Source organism: Ranitomeya imitator, unplaced genomic scaffold (assembly GCF_032444005.1).
Source record: "Ranitomeya imitator isolate aRanImi1 unplaced genomic scaffold, aRanImi1.pri SCAFFOLD_837, whole genome shotgun sequence".
NCBI lineage: Eukaryota > Metazoa > Chordata > Amphibia > Anura > Dendrobatidae > Ranitomeya > Ranitomeya imitator.
In genome coordinates, this window is record NW_027193342.1 from 1 (window position 1) to 21,863 (window position 21,863).

The 21,863-nt window shown below is 54.3% G+C and overlaps 2 protein-coding genes and 13 non-coding genes across 18 annotated transcripts; 14 read left to right on the forward strand and 1 right to left on the reverse strand.

The window, feature by feature from the left end:
- The first annotated feature begins 515 nt into the window (after positions 1-515).
- Positions 516-679, forward strand: LOC138653079 (U1 spliceosomal RNA). Its single transcript, XR_011315717.1, has one exon. It is a non-coding gene; the product is annotated as a U1 spliceosomal RNA (small nuclear RNA).
- An 813-nt stretch (positions 680-1,492) lies between these two features.
- Positions 1,493-1,656, forward strand: LOC138653091 (U1 spliceosomal RNA). Its single transcript, XR_011315728.1, has one exon. It is a non-coding gene; the product is annotated as a U1 spliceosomal RNA (small nuclear RNA).
- Positions 1,657-2,469: 813 nt separating this feature from the next.
- LOC138653103 (U1 spliceosomal RNA) lies at positions 2,470-2,633 on the forward strand. The gene has a single exon (XR_011315739.1). It is a non-coding gene; the product is annotated as a U1 spliceosomal RNA (small nuclear RNA).
- Positions 2,634-3,446: 813 nt separating this feature from the next.
- On the forward strand, positions 3,447-3,610 carry LOC138653109 (U1 spliceosomal RNA). The gene has a single exon (XR_011315745.1). It is a non-coding gene; the product is annotated as a U1 spliceosomal RNA (small nuclear RNA).
- Positions 3,611-4,423: 813 nt separating this feature from the next.
- LOC138653110 (U1 spliceosomal RNA) lies at positions 4,424-4,587 on the forward strand. The gene has a single exon (XR_011315746.1). It is a non-coding gene; the product is annotated as a U1 spliceosomal RNA (small nuclear RNA).
- An 813-nt stretch (positions 4,588-5,400) lies between these two features.
- Positions 5,401-5,564, forward strand: LOC138653080 (U1 spliceosomal RNA). The gene has a single exon (XR_011315718.1). It is a non-coding gene; the product is annotated as a U1 spliceosomal RNA (small nuclear RNA).
- Positions 5,565-6,377: 813 nt separating this feature from the next.
- On the forward strand, positions 6,378-6,541 carry LOC138653081 (U1 spliceosomal RNA). Its single transcript, XR_011315719.1, has one exon. It is a non-coding gene; the product is annotated as a U1 spliceosomal RNA (small nuclear RNA).
- An 813-nt stretch (positions 6,542-7,354) lies between these two features.
- On the forward strand, positions 7,355-7,518 carry LOC138653082 (U1 spliceosomal RNA). Its single transcript, XR_011315720.1, has one exon. It is a non-coding gene; the product is annotated as a U1 spliceosomal RNA (small nuclear RNA).
- Positions 7,519-8,331: 813 nt separating this feature from the next.
- On the forward strand, positions 8,332-8,495 carry LOC138653083 (U1 spliceosomal RNA). Its single transcript, XR_011315721.1, has one exon. It is a non-coding gene; the product is annotated as a U1 spliceosomal RNA (small nuclear RNA).
- An 813-nt stretch (positions 8,496-9,308) lies between these two features.
- Positions 9,309-9,472, forward strand: LOC138653084 (U1 spliceosomal RNA). The gene has a single exon (XR_011315722.1). It is a non-coding gene; the product is annotated as a U1 spliceosomal RNA (small nuclear RNA).
- An 840-nt stretch (positions 9,473-10,312) lies between these two features.
- LOC138653086 (U1 spliceosomal RNA) lies at positions 10,313-10,476 on the forward strand. Its single transcript, XR_011315723.1, has one exon. It is a non-coding gene; the product is annotated as a U1 spliceosomal RNA (small nuclear RNA).
- Positions 10,477-11,289: 813 nt separating this feature from the next.
- LOC138653087 (U1 spliceosomal RNA) lies at positions 11,290-11,453 on the forward strand. The gene has a single exon (XR_011315724.1). It is a non-coding gene; the product is annotated as a U1 spliceosomal RNA (small nuclear RNA).
- An 813-nt stretch (positions 11,454-12,266) lies between these two features.
- Positions 12,267-12,430, forward strand: LOC138653088 (U1 spliceosomal RNA). Its single transcript, XR_011315725.1, has one exon. It is a non-coding gene; the product is annotated as a U1 spliceosomal RNA (small nuclear RNA).
- Positions 12,431-13,257: 827 nt separating this feature from the next.
- On the forward strand, positions 13,258-15,212 carry LOC138653077 (uncharacterized). Its single transcript, XM_069743189.1, has 2 exons — positions 13,258-13,975; positions 14,127-15,212. Exons 1-2 carry the CDS (start codon positions 13,629-13,631, stop codon positions 15,010-15,012), a joined length of 1,233 nt encoding a protein of 410 aa, XP_069599290.1. The 5' UTR covers positions 13,258-13,628; the 3' UTR covers positions 15,013-15,212.
- A 1,536-nt stretch (positions 15,213-16,748) lies between these two features.
- On the reverse strand, positions 16,749-21,863 carry LOC138653078 (pneumococcal serine-rich repeat protein-like). 4 transcript variants are annotated; one of them, XM_069743192.1, is made up of 8 exons: positions 21,371-21,863; positions 20,925-21,001; positions 20,479-20,555; positions 19,591-19,652; positions 19,418-19,504; positions 19,066-19,261; positions 18,760-18,919; positions 16,749-17,986 (listed from the first exon to the last, which is right to left on the reverse strand). In XM_069743192.1, exons 4-8 carry the CDS (start codon positions 19,633-19,635, stop codon positions 16,882-16,884), a joined length of 1,593 nt encoding a protein of 530 aa, XP_069599293.1. In that variant the 5' UTR covers positions 19,636-19,652; positions 20,479-20,555; positions 20,925-21,001; positions 21,371-21,863; the 3' UTR covers positions 16,749-16,881. The 4 variants fall into 4 exon arrangements, with proteins under 4 accessions (XP_069599293.1, XP_069599294.1, XP_069599292.1 ...); XM_069743193.1 differs by lacking the exon at positions 20,479-20,555; XM_069743191.1 differs by lacking the exon at positions 21,371-21,863 and having other exon boundaries at positions 20,925-21,280.

The window sequence follows — 21,863 nt, forward strand, 5'->3', positions numbered from 1 at the left end:
AGGTGCAGGCGGGCATGCTCGCGGGAGGGCACCTGCAGCATCCCCATCTCACAGCCTTGGGGCTGGAGCTGGAGCTGTGAGTGGGCCGCTGGTGCGCAGCTATCTGCGGTTTGCTCCTCCTGCCCTTGAGCCTCCTCCAGCGTGCATCCTCTTGAGCGGAGATGAGTGAGTCATGAGAGGGTGCCGGCAGCTGGAGCTCGAGCTGTCTACAGCATGTTCTCAGGCCAGCGCAGCAACGTGACGCGAGGCTGGGGCGGAGCCGAGGCTCCTATATGCAAATGACTCAGGCTGCTGCTGTGCATCTTGGGCGGCTTTTGACTTGAGCTCGGCCTGCCCTGTGGGGGGTCGGAGTGGGCGTCAGCCGCGTCGGGAGCGACCGGCGCCTCCCACTCGAGGAGCCTCCGTGCGGTCTGTGCCGAACGCCACCCCCCACCCCCTCCCTTTCGGGCACGAGACTCCGCGATGTTGGGGAGCTGCGTCGGAGGGGCGCTCGTCGGGCCGGCGGGCCCCAACTCATACTTACCTGGCAGGGGAGATACCATGATCACTAAGGTGGTTCTCCCAGGGTGAGGCTCATCCATTGCACTCCGGGTGTGCTGACCCCTGCGATTTCCCCAAATGCGGGAAACTCGACTGCATAATTTGTGGTAGTGGGGGACTGCGTTCGCGCTTTCCCCTGATTTCCTATGGTCAAAGACAGAACACAAAAGATGCTCTGCTGAGCCGAAGCGATGCTTTGGAGAAAAGCTCCAAGCAGCGGGCAGACGTGGCCTTTGGCTCCCCCTTGTGGGGGAAGGATGCCACCTTCCCTGTGTCGCTGCTATGCTTTGTTTATTGTTTCTTGGTTGGTTTGAGGTTGTTGCCTTTGCTCGACACTTTGGCCCTTTTTGACCCCCCCACCCCCGGCTGGTGGGGATTGAGCAAGTCGCTTGCATCTCGTTGACTTGGTGACGACATGGCTTGCTCTGCTTGTCTGCAGGTGCAGGCGGGCATGCTCGCGGGAGGGCACCTGCAGCATCCCCATCTCACAGCCTTGGGGCTGGAGCTGGAGCTGTGAGTGGGCCGCTGGTGCGCAGCTATCTGCGGTTTGCTCCTCCTGCCCTTGAGCCTCCTCCAGCGTGCATCCTCTTGAGCGGAGATGAGTGAGTCATGAGAGGGTGCCGGCAGCTGGAGCTCGAGCTGTCTACAGCATGTTCTCAGGCCAGCGCAGCAACGTGACGCGAGGCTGGGGCGGAGCCGAGGCTCCTATATGCAAATGACTCAGGCTGCTGCTGTGCATCTTGGGCGGCTTTTGACTTGAGCTCGGCCTGCCCTGTGGGGGGTCGGAGTGGGCGTCAGCCGCGTCGGGAGCGACCGGCGCCTCCCACTCGAGGAGCCTCCGTGCGGTCTGTGCCGAACGCCACCCCCCACCCCCTCCCTTTCGGGCACGAGACTCCGCGATGTTGGGGAGCTGCGTCGGAGGGGCGCTCGTCGGGCCGGCGGGCCCCAACTCATACTTACCTGGCAGGGGAGATACCATGATCACTAAGGTGGTTCTCCCAGGGTGAGGCTCATCCATTGCACTCCGGGTGTGCTGACCCCTGCGATTTCCCCAAATGCGGGAAACTCGACTGCATAATTTGTGGTAGTGGGGGACTGCGTTCGCGCTTTCCCCTGATTTCCTATGGTCAAAGACAGAACACAAAAGATGCTCTGCTGAGCCGAAGCGATGCTTTGGAGAAAAGCTCCAAGCAGCGGGCAGACGTGGCCTTTGGCTCCCCCTTGTGGGGGAAGGATGCCACCTTCCCTGTGTCGCTGCTATGCTTTGTTTATTGTTTCTTGGTTGGTTTGAGGTTGTTGCCTTTGCTCGACACTTTGGCCCTTTTTGACCCCCCCACCCCCGGCTGGTGGGGATTGAGCAAGTCGCTTGCATCTCGTTGACTTGGTGACGACATGGCTTGCTCTGCTTGTCTGCAGGTGCAGGCGGGCATGCTCGCGGGAGGGCACCTGCAGCATCCCCATCTCACAGCCTTGGGGCTGGAGCTGGAGCTGTGAGTGGGCCGCTGGTGCGCAGCTATCTGCGGTTTGCTCCTCCTGCCCTTGAGCCTCCTCCAGCGTGCATCCTCTTGAGCGGAGATGAGTGAGTCATGAGAGGGTGCCGGCAGCTGGAGCTCGAGCTGTCTACAGCATGTTCTCAGGCCAGCGCAGCAACGTGACGCGAGGCTGGGGCGGAGCCGAGGCTCCTATATGCAAATGACTCAGGCTGCTGCTGTGCATCTTGGGCGGCTTTTGACTTGAGCTCGGCCTGCCCTGTGGGGGGTCGGAGTGGGCGTCAGCCGCGTCGGGAGCGACCGGCGCCTCCCACTCGAGGAGCCTCCGTGCGGTCTGTGCCGAACGCCACCCCCCACCCCCTCCCTTTCGGGCACGAGACTCCGCGATGTTGGGGAGCTGCGTCGGAGGGGCGCTCGTCGGGCCGGCGGGCCCCAACTCATACTTACCTGGCAGGGGAGATACCATGATCACTAAGGTGGTTCTCCCAGGGTGAGGCTCATCCATTGCACTCCGGGTGTGCTGACCCCTGCGATTTCCCCAAATGCGGGAAACTCGACTGCATAATTTGTGGTAGTGGGGGACTGCGTTCGCGCTTTCCCCTGATTTCCTATGGTCAAAGACAGAACACAAAAGATGCTCTGCTGAGCCGAAGCGATGCTTTGGAGAAAAGCTCCAAGCAGCGGGCAGACGTGGCCTTTGGCTCCCCCTTGTGGGGGAAGGATGCCACCTTCCCTGTGTCGCTGCTATGCTTTGTTTATTGTTTCTTGGTTGGTTTGAGGTTGTTGCCTTTGCTCGACACTTTGGCCCTTTTTGACCCCCCCACCCCCGGCTGGTGGGGATTGAGCAAGTCGCTTGCATCTCGTTGACTTGGTGACGACATGGCTTGCTCTGCTTGTCTGCAGGTGCAGGCGGGCATGCTCGCGGGAGGGCACCTGCAGCATCCCCATCTCACAGCCTTGGGGCTGGAGCTGGAGCTGTGAGTGGGCCGCTGGTGCGCAGCTATCTGCGGTTTGCTCCTCCTGCCCTTGAGCCTCCTCCAGCGTGCATCCTCTTGAGCGGAGATGAGTGAGTCATGAGAGGGTGCCGGCAGCTGGAGCTCGAGCTGTCTACAGCATGTTCTCAGGCCAGCGCAGCAACGTGACGCGAGGCTGGGGCGGAGCCGAGGCTCCTATATGCAAATGACTCAGGCTGCTGCTGTGCATCTTGGGCGGCTTTTGACTTGAGCTCGGCCTGCCCTGTGGGGGGTCGGAGTGGGCGTCAGCCGCGTCGGGAGCGACCGGCGCCTCCCACTCGAGGAGCCTCCGTGCGGTCTGTGCCGAACGCCACCCCCCACCCCCTCCCTTTCGGGCACGAGACTCCGCGATGTTGGGGAGCTGCGTCGGAGGGGCGCTCGTCGGGCCGGCGGGCCCCAACTCATACTTACCTGGCAGGGGAGATACCATGATCACTAAGGTGGTTCTCCCAGGGTGAGGCTCATCCATTGCACTCCGGGTGTGCTGACCCCTGCGATTTCCCCAAATGCGGGAAACTCGACTGCATAATTTGTGGTAGTGGGGGACTGCGTTCGCGCTTTCCCCTGATTTCCTATGGTCAAAGACAGAACACAAAAGATGCTCTGCTGAGCCGAAGCGATGCTTTGGAGAAAAGCTCCAAGCAGCGGGCAGACGTGGCCTTTGGCTCCCCCTTGTGGGGGAAGGATGCCACCTTCCCTGTGTCGCTGCTATGCTTTGTTTATTGTTTCTTGGTTGGTTTGAGGTTGTTGCCTTTGCTCGACACTTTGGCCCTTTTTGACCCCCCCACCCCCGGCTGGTGGGGATTGAGCAAGTCGCTTGCATCTCGTTGACTTGGTGACGACATGGCTTGCTCTGCTTGTCTGCAGGTGCAGGCGGGCATGCTCGCGGGAGGGCACCTGCAGCATCCCCATCTCACAGCCTTGGGGCTGGAGCTGGAGCTGTGAGTGGGCCGCTGGTGCGCAGCTATCTGCGGTTTGCTCCTCCTGCCCTTGAGCCTCCTCCAGCGTGCATCCTCTTGAGCGGAGATGAGTGAGTCATGAGAGGGTGCCGGCAGCTGGAGCTCGAGCTGTCTACAGCATGTTCTCAGGCCAGCGCAGCAACGTGACGCGAGGCTGGGGCGGAGCCGAGGCTCCTATATGCAAATGACTCAGGCTGCTGCTGTGCATCTTGGGCGGCTTTTGACTTGAGCTCGGCCTGCCCTGTGGGGGGTCGGAGTGGGCGTCAGCCGCGTCGGGAGCGACCGGCGCCTCCCACTCGAGGAGCCTCCGTGCGGTCTGTGCCGAACGCCACCCCCCACCCCCTCCCTTTCGGGCACGAGACTCCGCGATGTTGGGGAGCTGCGTCGGAGGGGCGCTCGTCGGGCCGGCGGGCCCCAACTCATACTTACCTGGCAGGGGAGATACCATGATCACTAAGGTGGTTCTCCCAGGGTGAGGCTCATCCATTGCACTCCGGGTGTGCTGACCCCTGCGATTTCCCCAAATGCGGGAAACTCGACTGCATAATTTGTGGTAGTGGGGGACTGCGTTCGCGCTTTCCCCTGATTTCCTATGGTCAAAGACAGAACACAAAAGATGCTCTGCTGAGCCGAAGCGATGCTTTGGAGAAAAGCTCCAAGCAGCGGGCAGACGTGGCCTTTGGCTCCCCCTTGTGGGGGAAGGATGCCACCTTCCCTGTGTCGCTGCTATGCTTTGTTTATTGTTTCTTGGTTGGTTTGAGGTTGTTGCCTTTGCTCGACACTTTGGCCCTTTTTGACCCCCCCACCCCCGGCTGGTGGGGATTGAGCAAGTCGCTTGCATCTCGTTGACTTGGTGACGACATGGCTTGCTCTGCTTGTCTGCAGGTGCAGGCGGGCATGCTCGCGGGAGGGCACCTGCAGCATCCCCATCTCACAGCCTTGGGGCTGGAGCTGGAGCTGTGAGTGGGCCGCTGGTGCGCAGCTATCTGCGGTTTGCTCCTCCTGCCCTTGAGCCTCCTCCAGCGTGCATCCTCTTGAGCGGAGATGAGTGAGTCATGAGAGGGTGCCGGCAGCTGGAGCTCGAGCTGTCTACAGCATGTTCTCAGGCCAGCGCAGCAACGTGACGCGAGGCTGGGGCGGAGCCGAGGCTCCTATATGCAAATGACTCAGGCTGCTGCTGTGCATCTTGGGCGGCTTTTGACTTGAGCTCGGCCTGCCCTGTGGGGGGTCGGAGTGGGCGTCAGCCGCGTCGGGAGCGACCGGCGCCTCCCACTCGAGGAGCCTCCGTGCGGTCTGTGCCGAACGCCACCCCCCACCCCCTCCCTTTCGGGCACGAGACTCCGCGATGTTGGGGAGCTGCGTCGGAGGGGCGCTCGTCGGGCCGGCGGGCCCCAACTCATACTTACCTGGCAGGGGAGATACCATGATCACTAAGGTGGTTCTCCCAGGGTGAGGCTCATCCATTGCACTCCGGGTGTGCTGACCCCTGCGATTTCCCCAAATGCGGGAAACTCGACTGCATAATTTGTGGTAGTGGGGGACTGCGTTCGCGCTTTCCCCTGATTTCCTATGGTCAAAGACAGAACACAAAAGATGCTCTGCTGAGCCGAAGCGATGCTTTGGAGAAAAGCTCCAAGCAGCGGGCAGACGTGGCCTTTGGCTCCCCCTTGTGGGGGAAGGATGCCACCTTCCCTGTGTCGCTGCTATGCTTTGTTTATTGTTTCTTGGTTGGTTTGAGGTTGTTGCCTTTGCTCGACACTTTGGCCCTTTTTGACCCCCCCACCCCCGGCTGGTGGGGATTGAGCAAGTCGCTTGCATCTCGTTGACTTGGTGACGACATGGCTTGCTCTGCTTGTCTGCAGGTGCAGGCGGGCATGCTCGCGGGAGGGCACCTGCAGCATCCCCATCTCACAGCCTTGGGGCTGGAGCTGGAGCTGTGAGTGGGCCGCTGGTGCGCAGCTATCTGCGGTTTGCTCCTCCTGCCCTTGAGCCTCCTCCAGCGTGCATCCTCTTGAGCGGAGATGAGTGAGTCATGAGAGGGTGCCGGCAGCTGGAGCTCGAGCTGTCTACAGCATGTTCTCAGGCCAGCGCAGCAACGTGACGCGAGGCTGGGGCGGAGCCGAGGCTCCTATATGCAAATGACTCAGGCTGCTGCTGTGCATCTTGGGCGGCTTTTGACTTGAGCTCGGCCTGCCCTGTGGGGGGTCGGAGTGGGCGTCAGCCGCGTCGGGAGCGACCGGCGCCTCCCACTCGAGGAGCCTCCGTGCGGTCTGTGCCGAACGCCACCCCCCACCCCCTCCCTTTCGGGCACGAGACTCCGCGATGTTGGGGAGCTGCGTCGGAGGGGCGCTCGTCGGGCCGGCGGGCCCCAACTCATACTTACCTGGCAGGGGAGATACCATGATCACTAAGGTGGTTCTCCCAGGGTGAGGCTCATCCATTGCACTCCGGGTGTGCTGACCCCTGCGATTTCCCCAAATGCGGGAAACTCGACTGCATAATTTGTGGTAGTGGGGGACTGCGTTCGCGCTTTCCCCTGATTTCCTATGGTCAAAGACAGAACACAAAAGATGCTCTGCTGAGCCGAAGCGATGCTTTGGAGAAAAGCTCCAAGCAGCGGGCAGACGTGGCCTTTGGCTCCCCCTTGTGGGGGAAGGATGCCACCTTCCCTGTGTCGCTGCTATGCTTTGTTTATTGTTTCTTGGTTGGTTTGAGGTTGTTGCCTTTGCTCGACACTTTGGCCCTTTTTGACCCCCCCACCCCCGGCTGGTGGGGATTGAGCAAGTCGCTTGCATCTCGTTGACTTGGTGACGACATGGCTTGCTCTGCTTGTCTGCAGGTGCAGGCGGGCATGCTCGCGGGAGGGCACCTGCAGCATCCCCATCTCACAGCCTTGGGGCTGGAGCTGGAGCTGTGAGTGGGCCGCTGGTGCGCAGCTATCTGCGGTTTGCTCCTCCTGCCCTTGAGCCTCCTCCAGCGTGCATCCTCTTGAGCGGAGATGAGTGAGTCATGAGAGGGTGCCGGCAGCTGGAGCTCGAGCTGTCTACAGCATGTTCTCAGGCCAGCGCAGCAACGTGACGCGAGGCTGGGGCGGAGCCGAGGCTCCTATATGCAAATGACTCAGGCTGCTGCTGTGCATCTTGGGCGGCTTTTGACTTGAGCTCGGCCTGCCCTGTGGGGGGTCGGAGTGGGCGTCAGCCGCGTCGGGAGCGACCGGCGCCTCCCACTCGAGGAGCCTCCGTGCGGTCTGTGCCGAACGCCACCCCCCACCCCCTCCCTTTCGGGCACGAGACTCCGCGATGTTGGGGAGCTGCGTCGGAGGGGCGCTCGTCGGGCCGGCGGGCCCCAACTCATACTTACCTGGCAGGGGAGATACCATGATCACTAAGGTGGTTCTCCCAGGGTGAGGCTCATCCATTGCACTCCGGGTGTGCTGACCCCTGCGATTTCCCCAAATGCGGGAAACTCGACTGCATAATTTGTGGTAGTGGGGGACTGCGTTCGCGCTTTCCCCTGATTTCCTATGGTCAAAGACAGAACACAAAAGATGCTCTGCTGAGCCGAAGCGATGCTTTGGAGAAAAGCTCCAAGCAGCGGGCAGACGTGGCCTTTGGCTCCCCCTTGTGGGGGAAGGATGCCACCTTCCCTGTGTCGCTGCTATGCTTTGTTTATTGTTTCTTGGTTGGTTTGAGGTTGTTGCCTTTGCTCGACACTTTGGCCCTTTTTGACCCCCCCACCCCCGGCTGGTGGGGATTGAGCAAGTCGCTTGCATCTCGTTGACTTGGTGACGACATGGCTTGCTCTGCTTGTCTGCAGGTGCAGGCGGGCATGCTCGCGGGAGGGCACCTGCAGCATCCCCATCTCACAGCCTTGGGGCTGGAGCTGGAGCTGTGAGTGGGCCGCTGGTGCGCAGCTATCTGCGGTTTGCTCCTCCTGCCCTTGAGCCTCCTCCAGCGTGCATCCTCTTGAGCGGAGATGAGTGAGTCATGAGAGGGTGCCGGCAGCTGGAGCTCGAGCTGTCTACAGCATGTTCTCAGGCCAGCGCAGCAACGTGACGCGAGGCTGGGGCGGAGCCGAGGCTCCTATATGCAAATGACTCAGGCTGCTGCTGTGCATCTTGGGCGGCTTTTGACTTGAGCTCGGCCTGCCCTGTGGGGGGTCGGAGTGGGCGTCAGCCGCGTCGGGAGCGACCGGCGCCTCCCACTCGAGGAGCCTCCGTGCGGTCTGTGCCGAACGCCACCCCCCACCCCCTCCCTTTCGGGCACGAGACTCCGCGATGTTGGGGAGCTGCGTCGGAGGGGCGCTCGTCGGGCCGGCGGGCCCCAACTCATACTTACCTGGCAGGGGAGATACCATGATCACTAAGGTGGTTCTCCCAGGGTGAGGCTCATCCATTGCACTCCGGGTGTGCTGACCCCTGCGATTTCCCCAAATGCGGGAAACTCGACTGCATAATTTGTGGTAGTGGGGGACTGCGTTCGCGCTTTCCCCTGATTTCCTATGGTCAAAGACAGAACACAAAAGATGCTCTGCTGAGCCGAAGCGATGCTTTGGAGAAAAGCTCCAAGCAGCGGGCAGACGTGGCCTTTGGCTCCCCCTTGTGGGGGAAGGATGCCACCTTCCCTGTGTCGCTGCTATGCTTTGTTTATTGTTTCTTGGTTGGTTTGAGGTTGTTGCCTTTGCTCGACACTTTGGCCCTTTTTGACCCCCCCACCCCCGGCTGGTGGGGATTGAGCAAGTCGCTTGCATCTCGTTGACTTGGTGACGACATGGCTTGCTCTGCTTGTCTGCAGGTGCAGGCGGGCATGCTCGCGGGAGGGCACCTGCAGCATCCCCATCTCACAGCCTTGGGGCTGGAGCTGGAGCTGTGAGTGGGCCGCTGGTGCGCAGCTATCTGCGGTTTGCTCCTCCTGCCCTTGAGCCTCCTCCAGCGTGCATCCTCTTGAGCGGAGATGAGTGAGTCATGAGAGGGTGCCGGCAGCTGGAGCTCGAGCTGTCTACAGCATGTTCTCAGGCCAGCGCAGCAACGTGACGCGAGGCTGGGGCGGAGCCGAGGCTCCTATATGCAAATGACTCAGGCTGCTGCTGTGCATCTTGGGCGGCTTTTGACTTGAGCTCGGCCTGCCCTGTGGGGGGTCGGAGTGGGCGTCAGCCGCGTCGGGAGCGACCGGCGCCTCCCACTCGAGGAGCCTCCGTGCGGTCTGTGCCGAACGCCACCCCCCACCCCCTCCCTTTCGGGCACGAGACTCCGCGATGTTGGGGAGCTGCGTCGGAGGGGCGCTCGTCGGGCCGGCGGGCCCCAACTCATACTTACCTGGCAGGGGAGATACCATGATCACTAAGGTGGTTCTCCCAGGGTGAGGCTCATCCATTGCACTCCGGGTGTGCTGACCCCTGCGATTTCCCCAAATGCGGGAAACTCGACTGCATAATTTGTGGTAGTGGGGGACTGCGTTCGCGCTTTCCCCTGATTTCCTATGGTCAAAGACAGAACACAAAAGATGCTCTGCTGAGCCGAAGCGATGCTTTGGAGAAAAGCTCCAAGCAGCGGGCAGACGTGGCCTTTGGCTCCCCCTTGTGGGGGAAGGATGCCACCTTCCCTGTGTCGCTGCTATGCTTTGTTTATTGTTTCTTGGTTGGTTTGAGGTTGTTGCCTTTGCTCGACACTTTGGCCCTTTTTGACCCCCCCACCCCCGGCTGGTGGGGATTGAGCAAGTCGCTTGCATCTCGTTGACTTGGTGACGACATGGCTTGCTCTGCTTGTCTGCAGGTGCAGGCGGGCATGCTCGCGGGAGGGCACCTGCAGCATCCCCATCTCACAGCCTTGGGGCTGGAGCTGGAGCTGTGAGTGGGCCGCTGGTGCGCAGCTATGTGAGTGGGCCGCTGGTGCGCAGCTATCTGCGGTTTGCTCCTCCTGCCCTTGAGCCTCCTCCAGCGTGCATCCTCTTGAGCGGAGATGAGTGAGTCATGAGAGGGTGCCGGCAGCTGGAGCTCGAGCTGTCTACAGCATGTTCTCAGGCCAGCGCAGCAACGTGACGCGAGGCTGGGGCGGAGCCGAGGCTCCTATATGCAAATGACTCAGGCTGCTGCTGTGCATCTTGGGCGGCTTTTGACTTGAGCTCGGCCTGCCCTGTGGGGGGTCGGAGTGGGCGTCAGCCGCGTCGGGAGCGACCGGCGCCTCCCACTCGAGGAGCCTCCGTGCGGTCTGTGCCGAACGCCACCCCCCACCCCCTCCCTTTCGGGCACGAGACTCCGCGATGTTGGGGAGCTGCGTCGGAGGGGCGCTCGTCGGGCCGGCGGGCCCCAACTCATACTTACCTGGCAGGGGAGATACCATGATCACTAAGGTGGTTCTCCCAGGGTGAGGCTCATCCATTGCACTCCGGGTGTGCTGACCCCTGCGATTTCCCCAAATGCGGGAAACTCGACTGCATAATTTGTGGTAGTGGGGGACTGCGTTCGCGCTTTCCCCTGATTTCCTATGGTCAAAGACAGAACACAAAAGATGCTCTGCTGAGCCGAAGCGATGCTTTGGAGAAAAGCTCCAAGCAGCGGGCAGACGTGGCCTTTGGCTCCCCCTTGTGGGGGAAGGATGCCACCTTCCCTGTGTCGCTGCTATGCTTTGTTTATTGTTTCTTGGTTGGTTTGAGGTTGTTGCCTTTGCTCGACACTTTGGCCCTTTTTGACCCCCCCACCCCCGGCTGGTGGGGATTGAGCAAGTCGCTTGCATCTCGTTGACTTGGTGACGACATGGCTTGCTCTGCTTGTCTGCAGGTGCAGGCGGGCATGCTCGCGGGAGGGCACCTGCAGCATCCCCATCTCACAGCCTTGGGGCTGGAGCTGGAGCTGTGAGTGGGCCGCTGGTGCGCAGCTATCTGCGGTTTGCTCCTCCTGCCCTTGAGCCTCCTCCAGCGTGCATCCTCTTGAGCGGAGATGAGTGAGTCATGAGAGGGTGCCGGCAGCTGGAGCTCGAGCTGTCTACAGCATGTTCTCAGGCCAGCGCAGCAACGTGACGCGAGGCTGGGGCGGAGCCGAGGCTCCTATATGCAAATGACTCAGGCTGCTGCTGTGCATCTTGGGCGGCTTTTGACTTGAGCTCGGCCTGCCCTGTGGGGGGTCGGAGTGGGCGTCAGCCGCGTCGGGAGCGACCGGCGCCTCCCACTCGAGGAGCCTCCGTGCGGTCTGTGCCGAACGCCACCCCCCACCCCCTCCCTTTCGGGCACGAGACTCCGCGATGTTGGGGAGCTGCGTCGGAGGGGCGCTCGTCGGGCCGGCGGGCCCCAACTCATACTTACCTGGCAGGGGAGATACCATGATCACTAAGGTGGTTCTCCCAGGGTGAGGCTCATCCATTGCACTCCGGGTGTGCTGACCCCTGCGATTTCCCCAAATGCGGGAAACTCGACTGCATAATTTGTGGTAGTGGGGGACTGCGTTCGCGCTTTCCCCTGATTTCCTATGGTCAAAGACAGAACACAAAAGATGCTCTGCTGAGCCGAAGCGATGCTTTGGAGAAAAGCTCCAAGCAGCGGGCAGACGTGGCCTTTGGCTCCCCCTTGTGGGGGAAGGATGCCACCTTCCCTGTGTCGCTGCTATGCTTTGTTTATTGTTTCTTGGTTGGTTTGAGGTTGTTGCCTTTGCTCGACACTTTGGCCCTTTTTGACCCCCCCACCCCCGGCTGGTGGGGATTGAGCAAGTCGCTTGCATCTCGTTGACTTGGTGACGACATGGCTTGCTCTGCTTGTCTGCAGGTGCAGGCGGGCATGCTCGCGGGAGGGCACCTGCAGCATCCCCATCTCACAGCCTTGGGGCTGGAGCTGGAGCTGTGAGTGGGCCGCTGGTGCGCAGCTATCTGCGGTTTGCTCCTCCTGCCCTTGAGCCTCCTCCAGCGTGCATCCTCTTGAGCGGAGATGAGTGAGTCATGAGAGGGTGCCGGCAGCTGGAGCTCGAGCTGTCTACAGCATGTTCTCAGGCCAGCGCAGCAACGTGACGCGAGGCTGGGGCGGAGCCGAGGCTCCTATATGCAAATGACTCAGGCTGCTGCTGTGCATCTTGGGCGGCTTTTGACTTGAGCTCGGCCTGCCCTGTGGGGGGTCGGAGTGGGCGTCAGCCGCGTCGGGAGCGACCGGCGCCTCCCACTCGAGGAGCCTCCGTGCGGTCTGTGCCGAACGCCACCCCCCACCCCCTCCCTTTCGGGCACGAGACTCCGCGATGTTGGGGAGCTGCGTCGGAGGGGCGCTCGTCGGGCCGGCGGGCCCCAACTCATACTTACCTGGCAGGGGAGATACCATGATCACTAAGGTGGTTCTCCCAGGGTGAGGCTCATCCATTGCACTCCGGGTGTGCTGACCCCTGCGATTTCCCCAAATGCGGGAAACTCGACTGCATAATTTGTGGTAGTGGGGGACTGCGTTCGCGCTTTCCCCTGATTTCCTATGGTCAAAGACAGAACACAAAAGATGCTCTGCTGAGCCGAAGCGATGCTTTGGAGAAAAGCTCCAAGCAGCGGGCAGACGTGGCCTTTGGCTCCCCCTTGTGGGGGAAGGATGCCACCTTCCCTGTGTCGCTGCTATGCTTTGTTTATTGTTTCTTGGTTGGTTTGAGGTTGTTGCCTTTGCTCGACACTTTGGCCCTTTTTGACCCCCCCACCCCCGGCTGGTGGGGATTGAGCAAGTCGCTTGCATCTCGTTGACTTGGTGACGACATGGCTTGCTCTGCTTGTCTGCAGGTGCAGGCGGGCATGCTCGCGGGAGGGCACCTGCAGCATCCCCATCTCACAGCCTTGGGGCTGGAGCTGGAGCTGTGAGTGGGCCGCTGGTGCGCAGCTATCTGCGGTTTGCTCCTCCTGCCCTTGAGCCTCCTCCAGCGTGCATCCTCTTGAGCGGAGATGAGTGAGTCATGAGAGGGTGCCGGCAGCTGGAGCTCGAGCTGTCTACAGCATGTTCTCAGGCCAGCGCAGCAACGTGACGCGAGGCTGGGGCGGAGCCGAGGCTCCTATATGCAAATGACTCAGGCTGCTGCTGTGCATCTTGGGCGGCTTTTGACTTGAGCTCGGCCTGCCCTGTGGGGGGTCGGAGTGGGCGTCAGCCGCGTCGGGAGCGACCGGCGCCTCCCACTCGAGGAGCCTCCGTGCGGTCTGTGCCGAACGCCACCCCCCACCCCCTCCCTTTCGGGCACGAGACTCCGCGATGTTGGGGAGCTGCGTCGGAGGGGCGCTCGTCGGGCCGGCGGGCCCCAACTCATACTTAGGGTACGTTCACATTAGCGTCATGCGACGCTGCGTCGCCGACGCAACGCACGACGCATCGGAAACGCACGCAAAAACGCAACTTTTATGACGCAAGCGTCTGACGGATGCGTCGTAAAACGCAGCGTTTTCGGTGCGTTTTTGGTGCGTTTTACCAAAAAACGCAGCGTTTTACGACGCATGCGTTGGCAAACACTGATTGGATCTTGAGCCACAATTTAGTGTCTAGACACTAGATAACACCACCAATGAATAGAAGAGGGTGGGTCTAGTGTCTAGACAATCGATAATGTCACCAATGGGTAGATGGGGGTGGGTATTAATGTCATAGTGGTATATATACCCCCGCATACCTTATTTCCAACCATACAGCATCAAGATGGATCGTTCCATGGAGAGTATCTACCTCACTTTTGAGCTGGAATTAGCCCTTGCTATAGCTTATGCTTTTGCCTGTCATGAACAGAGGAGAAGAGACAAACTACGGAGAAGGAGTCGGCGGCGTTTTTGGCTTCACCCTATAGTGGAAGTCCGAGAGAGTCGTGGAGCGTACCATTGTCTTTTTGGTGAATTAAATGAGAACCAGGACAAATACTTAGAATACACCAGGATGACAAAAGACAGCTTTCGATATCTGCTGCGTCTGGTGGAAGGAACCATTTCCAGGCAGGACACGCAGCTCCGTAAATCAATTTCCCCTGAGGAGCGTCTGCTGGTGACTCTACGGTACGTAATGGAATGTGAAGGATTTATATGTTCTAGCCATTTTTAAAATTAACATGTTTTTGTTTTGCGGGGTGGGTGATTGTAATTAAAAATGGAAAATTCATTCATAACAATTAAATTAATTATATTTATTTATTTTTCTTCTTGTCAGTTTCCTGGCTACTGGAGAGACATTGAGATCACTGCATTTCCAGTTTCGGATTGGAGTCTCAACACTGTCGGGTATTATTGCAGACACATGCCGCGCATTGTGGGACAACCTCCGGGAGGAATTTTTGCCCATCCCTACACAAGAAATATGGCATGCCAACGCCCAAAAATTCCACAAAGTTTGTTCTTTCCCTAACTGTATCGGAGCTGTGGATGGGAAGCACATTAGGATTACCAAGCCGTCAAGAAGTGGATCTCTTTTTTATAATTATAAAAAATACTTTTCCACTGTGCTGATGGCAATTGCTGGTGCGGACTGCAGGTTTCTCGCTGTGGACATTGGAGCCTTCGGTCGTGCAAATGATTCACGGACATTTAAGGAGTCTGATATGGGCCAAAGATTGTACAATAACAATTTTAATTTCCCCCATCCACGACCTCTTCCCAACACTGACGGCCCGGACCTGCCATTTGTTGTTGTTGGTGATGAGGCTTTTCAAATGAGTGGCAACCTACTGAAACCGTACTCCAGTCGTGGGTTGGACCGTACCAAAACTATATTTAATTATAGACTGTCAAGGGCAAGAAGAACTGTGGAGTGCGCCTTTGGCATCCTGGTCTCCAAATGGCGTATATTAGGATCCGCTATAAATTTGAAAATTGAGACAGTGGATGAGGTGGTGAAGGCGTGTGTGGTTCTCCACAATTTTATTATTGATAAAGAGAGAGTCAACGTGGAACTCGATGAACACATACAAAATCCATTGCCTGATTATCAAGATCATCCTCTGCGGACAACTGTGGAGATTGCTCATATGAGGGACCAATTTGCTGCATACTTTGTTTCCGATGTTGGCCGTGTTTCATGGCAAGATGAAATGGTCTAATTCTGTATGTTTTATTATGATGTCATGTAAACACTGTTGTGTTCATCATTTAACCATCCTATGTATGGTGATTCTATGGTTATTGTTTTAATGTTCCCTGGATGTATAATGTGTTGTGTTTTCAAATACACTTCTTGAGCCTTTCAGTTTTTAAAAAAAAAAATTTCATACGTTTATACATATTAATAAAATTTAAAAAATCCAAATTTATTGAAATTTATTGAATTTATTGAAAGTACTAATGTGTGTGCCACAAAATTTGTGTGTTTCATAGTATTGAGGCATAACATAATCTGCTCCCACCTTGTCAACCATTTTTTATCCTGCAGACTATTTGCATATGGAACAAGGCTTGACAAGGAGGGAGACGATCATGTTTGCTAAACTCTACAGAGTGAACACTATTGTACTCAGGATGCTATAATACGTCCAGAGTCAAATAGTGGTGACACTGTCAACATTGCTTCCATCTCACCTGAACAATATTCTTAAGGTACATTTAACAGCGTCGCTGTTTGGTCGCTGGAGAGCTGTCACACAGACCGCTCTCCAGCGACCAACGATGCCGGTAACCAGGGTAAACATCGGGTAACTAAGCGCAGGGCCGCGCTTAGTAACCCGATGTTTACCCTGGTTACCATGCTAAAAGTAAAAAAAAACAAACACTACATACTTACCTACAGCCGTCTGTCCTCCAGCGCTGCGCTCTGCTTCTCTGCTCTCCTCCTGTACTGTCTGTGAGCTGGAAAGCAGAGCGGTGACGTCACCGCTCTGCTTTCCGGCTCACAGACAGTACAGGAGGAGTGCAGAGCACAGCGCTGGAGGACAGACAGCGTTAGGTAAGTATGTAGTGTTTGTTTTTTTTACTTTTAGCATGGTAACCAGGGTAAACATCGGGTTACTAAGCGCGGCCCTGCGCTTAGTTACCCGATGTTTACCCTGGTTACCAGTGAAGACATCGCTGGATCGGTGTCACACACGCCGATCCAGCGATGTCTCCAGGGAGTCCAGCGACGAAATAAAGTTCTGGACTTTATTCAGCGACCAACGATCTCCCAGCAGGGGCCTGATCGTTGGTCGCTGTCACACATAACGATTTAATTAACTATATCGTTGCTACGTCACAAATAGCAACGATATCGTTAACAATATCGTTATGTGTGAAGGTACCTTTACACTACGGTGTGTGAAACGTCCATCGCCGTCAGCTTCCCGTACTGTGCCAGCCCTAAAGCACAGCACAGCGTTTAAGGCAACGGTGTGCTCAGCTTTACGGGCGGGAATCACAGTGTCAGTGCGGAAAGATGACGGCGAGGGACTTGGTAGACACCTTTTTATATTAGTGGGGTATTGTAAACTTTTTATTTCAGTGATTAAAACAGTGCACTACCCAATTTTCCCTTGTTTAAAACAAAGACATCGCTGGATTGGTGTGAACTCACCAATCCAACAATGACAGCTTCTGATAAGTTACCCAAAAAATATTCCAAATCATTTGCTGATAACCAAAAAATCACAGCAGGGGCTCAATCGTTTTACGATTTCAGAAAAGACAAAGTTAAAACAACTATATCCATACTGAAATCGTTGTGTGATGGTACTTTGCGTGACATATTGAGCAATGCTGTTTGTGTTTGTAACATCTGAGTACAATGAACGACAGCCATATAAGAAAATGATTAAAAAAATAGAGATAATATTGTCACACATTGCACATCTGGTGTTACAAAGACACGATTTGTGTGTACGGCGCAAGGTGTGATTTGGTGCAAACTTTATTTGAGACAATAAAAACCAAAATTTTTTTTTTTAAAAAATATAACAAATTTATTTTGTGTTACAAAAAAAAAAAAAAAAGGGAACCCGGTTTTAAGGGGTGCCAATGTCCGCAACCAAAGGGGATTCATATCCCCCAGTTTTTTGTGATGAGGAGACCAAGGAGGAGGAGGAAGAGGGGGAGGAAGCAGCATACTCTATGACACTAGACGGGATGCCGACATCAGTCCAGCCAGTGGATGGTGGTGGCGAGACTGCAACAGAAGCAGGTGAGAGAGGAGGAGGGACGACCAGTGTCCTTGGCTGGCTACTCCGGCTCTGGGTCGACCCAGGCTGTGTAGATGGTGTACTCCTGGTTGACCCAGGCTGGGTACTGGGTGTACTCCGTGTAGACCCAGCCTGGGTACTTGGTGTGCTCCGGGTCGACCCAGGCTGTGTTCTGGTGGTACTTTGGGGAGCAGCCATAGCCAAGGACGTAGTGCTTGTGGTCGTCATGGTCTTCTTCTTCTTCTTTTTCCTCCTCTCTCCCTCTGGGTGGGGGTCGGCTTCCCGTCTGTGCCCCCTTGAAGGCCTGTCAGGCTCGGAACTTTGGGGCTCAGTTCTGTGGTGGCGGTGGCGGCGGCGGTGGCCCTCGGCACGCGGACCTCTGTGGTGGTGCTCTGCAGCAGGAGTCGGAGTCATGGCAGCCAGCGATGGTACTGCGGGCATATTTGTCGCTGACTGCATGACCCGAGCCTGCTGCAGAGCACTGACATATAAATTGTTGCAGCCCTGCATGAACGAAATCTGGAGTTCCGGCGTAAGATGTTCCACCATGCCGTTGTGAATGGCACTAAAGAAATGTTTTGCCGGCCTCGAGAGATCCGTTTCGATGTTTTCAAGACGCCGTTCGATATTGCACATTTTATCGCACAGCGCCTTGAAACCATTCTGAAATACGGTACTCAGATGTAAAAATTCGGACATGGGCGCCCTGTCCGAGGCCCGCTGACGCTGTCGGGAAGACCCAAAGGACGGAGCAACAGAGGCCTCGGCCAGAGGAACATCTGATGGACCGGCTGCCGGTTCGCCAGATTGTGTTGTTGCAGACCTGCTCTCGCTGTGGGATGGCCGCGACAGTTCAGATGGCGCTTCACAAAGGACCGCTCTTGAGGGTCGTCTTGAGGATTGGACAGTCTCGCGGGTGCTGCTGTGTGTTCTGTGAAAACATAAGGAAACCATTAGTATAAAAAATATCACATTTCACATGCGTCAGAACATTTTACCGCCAGGTATCCATTACCGCCATTAATATTACACTATTTTTAATATTGACACTGCATATGCACCATCAATATTAAACAAACGGTATTTATTTAATTCTAAAGAGTCACCCATGTTTTTAGTTTGCAACGCCAGACAATTATGCTTAGGTTGGAACTGCCATGACGTCACGGTCATGTGAACGAGACGTCATCACAGGTCCTGCGAGCTGAGCAACCATGGGAACCTAACCAGCTTTGCAGTGGAATGTATGCCGTATCTATTATATTTAACTTTATTATGTATAAAAAATCGTAGATACACCTGGCAAGTGTGAGAAGATAAGAAATGAATAAAAAATTCAAGGTCAACGAGTGGTGAAAAGTTTAAAAAAAAAAAATTTTTTAACTTCAATCAAAAGCAGAGGATGAAACATCTGCACAATACAATAAAAAAACTATCTACGCGTTTCAGGTCTGATGTTCCCTGTCACCTGAAACACGTAGATAGAGTCTATTGTATTGTGCTGATGTTTGATCCTCTGATTATGATTCAAGAGGAGAAAAGTATGTATTTTTGCACAACTCTGTGAACTAGCCTTTTTTTACTTCATTTATATACTTGGTACTTGGCAAAATAAATGGCTGGGCAATAAGCAACGGGACTGGAATGTAGTATGTGAATATGCATGTTGTGAAAACTAGGTGTGTGAATAGGTACTATACTTACTCTCTGCTTTCAAGGACCGGTCGCAAGAACTGCAGTATACGGTAATGCTTGTACACCGAGGTCCTTGAAGCGCCAGCACCACTACGAGCCTGTCCCTCCTTTTTCAGGCCCCTCTTGAAACGGTCCTTCATGGAGCGCCATCTGGTCCTCAATTGTTTAACTGTGTATTAAAAAAAAAAAAAAAAAAGGTTTTAGATAATATATCGAAAAAGATTACGCAACCGTGTGCAATACCAATCAAAGACATCACAGACGGTTGTGTAATCCTGGCATGATGGGTCACAGCACTATTTTTTAAATACTTACGGAAACTGGCTTTGGCCTTGGCGTTAGCGCTGTCGAAGCCATCCCACAGCGTTTGTGCCACCTCCAACCACAGACGCCGCAATATGCCCTGGTCCGCGTGCTGGGGGTCACGGCTGTCCCACAACGGGCCCCGTGCTTCTATGGATGCCACCATTAGGTCAATGTTAAGTGGCTCATCCAGGGCCCGTTGTGAAACCTAGAAAAGAATGGAAAATATGAAGGTTTGAAAGAGAAAAAAATTGTCCCTATCTCCTCCACCGACACCTACTACACACAACACCACACCCTACCACCACCCCCCCAAAACCCGCAAAAAAAAAAAAAAAATTAAAGGTTTGAAATAAATACTTACGCTCCGTCCTGCAACCACAGCTTGGCCCCGTGGTCCCTGCTGCTGCTCCCTCTCTTCCTCCTGGTTCTCCTCCTCACTTGAAGAAGCCTGCAAAATAGTTTAACAAAAAGTTGAGTGACCCATCTACAAATGACAGCGAAAATATAGCAAGCAATAGTAGATCATGTACTCACCGGACTCCTCAGCGGTGGGGTGCCGGAATCACTGCCGCTGGCCATGACTAATTAAAGCAGTTCTGAAATTAACAAAAAAATAACATTGACTATGCTCCTATGCACTATCATGCAATAAATAATATTAAAAAAAAAAAAGCATTTAAACCACAAATAACATTGCACTCCAACTGAACTAACGATGAGCAAACTACACTGCCACATTGATTAGATTAAAGAAACAATGGCAGAGACAACCCAATGCCAGAGTACAAAAGGCTAAAGAAAAGAAAATTAACAAGTACACAATGTAGTAATCCCAAAAGATTTTTTAAAAAAAGAAAAATTACAGTATGCACGGATCAACATAAAAAACACAATATGTGGTTGTAATAAAAAATATTTCAACACGAAAAAAAATAAGGGCAGAAACATAAATACTTTACAATGAAACCAACAGTGCCGGAGAAAATAGAAGGGGATACAACGCCATACATCGCAACCAGAAACATACAACTATGTATTTACACAACCACAGTGCTGAAAATAATACACAAATTGCAATAAAAATGTAATAAAAGGCCGCAAAATCATTCTATACTACCATACTTTACAAAACAACCGACAGGGCCAGAGACAATGAAACGCCATCATATAACGGAAGAATAAAACAGCACAACTGAATACAAAAACAACACCAAACCAAAAAATGGAAACTCAAAATCAATCTTGGAAAGAACACTAATCAAGGCCGCAGACAATGAAACGCCATCCTATACACAATGCCGTACATCAAAACCAGACCAAAAAGACCACAATATCTTTAGCCACAGTGCAGAATATAAAACACTACTTGCAAAAAAAATTGTAAAAACATGTAGAAAATGCACATATTCATTCTATACTTACATCTCTGGACAGCGGATGAGAAGACAGTTGCTCTGATGTGTCTGGTCTGATGTTGCCTAATAATTCCAACCACAGTGCTGAAAATAATACACAAATTGCAATAAAAATGTAATAAAAGGCCGCAAAATCATTCTATACTACCATACTTTACAAAACAACCGACAGGGCCAGAGACAATGAAACGCCATCATATAACGGAAGAATAAAACAGCACAACTGAATACAAAAACAACACCAAACCAAAAAATGGAAACTCAAAATCAATCTTGGAAAGAACACTAATCAAGGCCGCAGACAATGAAACGCCATCCTATACACAATGCCGTACATCAAAACCAGACCAAAAAGACCACAATATCTTTAGCCACAGTGCAGAATATAAAACACTACTTGCAAAAAAAATTGTAAAAACATGTAGAAAATGCACATAATCATTCTATACTTACATCTCTGGACAGCGGATGAGAAGACAGTTGCTCTGATGTGTCTGGTCTGATGTTGCCTAATAATTCCAACCACAGTGCTGAAAATAATACACAAATTGCAATAAAAATGTAATAAAAGGCCGCAAAATCATTCTATACTACCATACTTTACAAAACAACCGACAGGGCCAGAGACAATGAAACGCCATCATATAACGGAAGAATAAAACAGCACAACTGAATACAAAAACAACACCAAACCAAAAAATGGAAACTCAAAATCAATCTTGGAAAGAACACTAATCAAGGCCGCAGACAATGAAACGCCATCCTATACACAATGCCGTACATCAAAACCAGACCAAAAAGACCACAATATCTTTAACCACAGTGCAGAATATAAAACACTACTTGCAAAAAAAATTGTAAAAACATGTAGAAAATGCACATAATCATTCTATACTTACATCTCTGGACTGCGGATGAGAAGACAGTTGCTCTGATGTGTCTGGTCTGATGTTGCCTGTTGTGTAGCCGGCAGCAGAAGTGACAAACAATCCTACATTTTCTTTATATATGGGGGATGTTTTTCTCACTGTTTGCACTGTCTAGACACTGTCTAGACACTTTTTTGTTTCATTTTATGTTACGACGCATGCGTCGCACAACGCATGCACGACGCACACCCGCGACGCAAGTGCGTCGTCAATACGTTTCAATGGGAAATTGTAACGCATTGACGACGCACGAGCGACGCGCGCGTTTTTTTGGCGCTCCGAAAATGCAACATGTAGCGTCTCCGACGCCACCCAGGTGCGGTGTTACGACGCATGCGTCGTGCGTTTTACTGAAAACGCACGACAACGCAACGCATGCGTCCCCAATGATAAAGATAGGGGCGCATGACGCATGCGTTGTCGTGCGTCGGCGACGCAGCGTCGCATGACGCTAATGTGAACG

Excerpts from the sequence above, each read along its gene's own strand:
- LOC138653077 (XM_069743189.1), top strand. The coding sequence starts at position 13,629 with ATGGATCGTTCCATGGAGAGTATCTACCTCACTTTTGAGCTGGAATTA. Across the intron at positions 13,976-14,126 it reads CGTCTGCTGGTGACTCTACG|TTTCCTGGCTACTGGAGAGA; the intron begins GTACGTAATGGA and ends TCTTCTTGTCAG.
- LOC138653078 (XM_069743194.1), bottom strand. The coding sequence starts at position 19,635 with ATGGCCAGCGGCAGTGATTCCGGCACCCCACCGCTGAGGAGTCCG. Across the intron at positions 19,262-19,417 it reads CTGTGGTTGCAGGACGGAGC|GTTTCACAACGGGCCCTGGA; the intron begins GTAAGTATTTAT and ends ATTCTTTTCTAG. Across the intron at positions 17,987-18,759 it reads CCGGTCCTTGAAAGCAGAGA|AACACACAGCAGCACCCGCG; the intron begins GTAAGTATAGTA and ends ATGTTTTCACAG.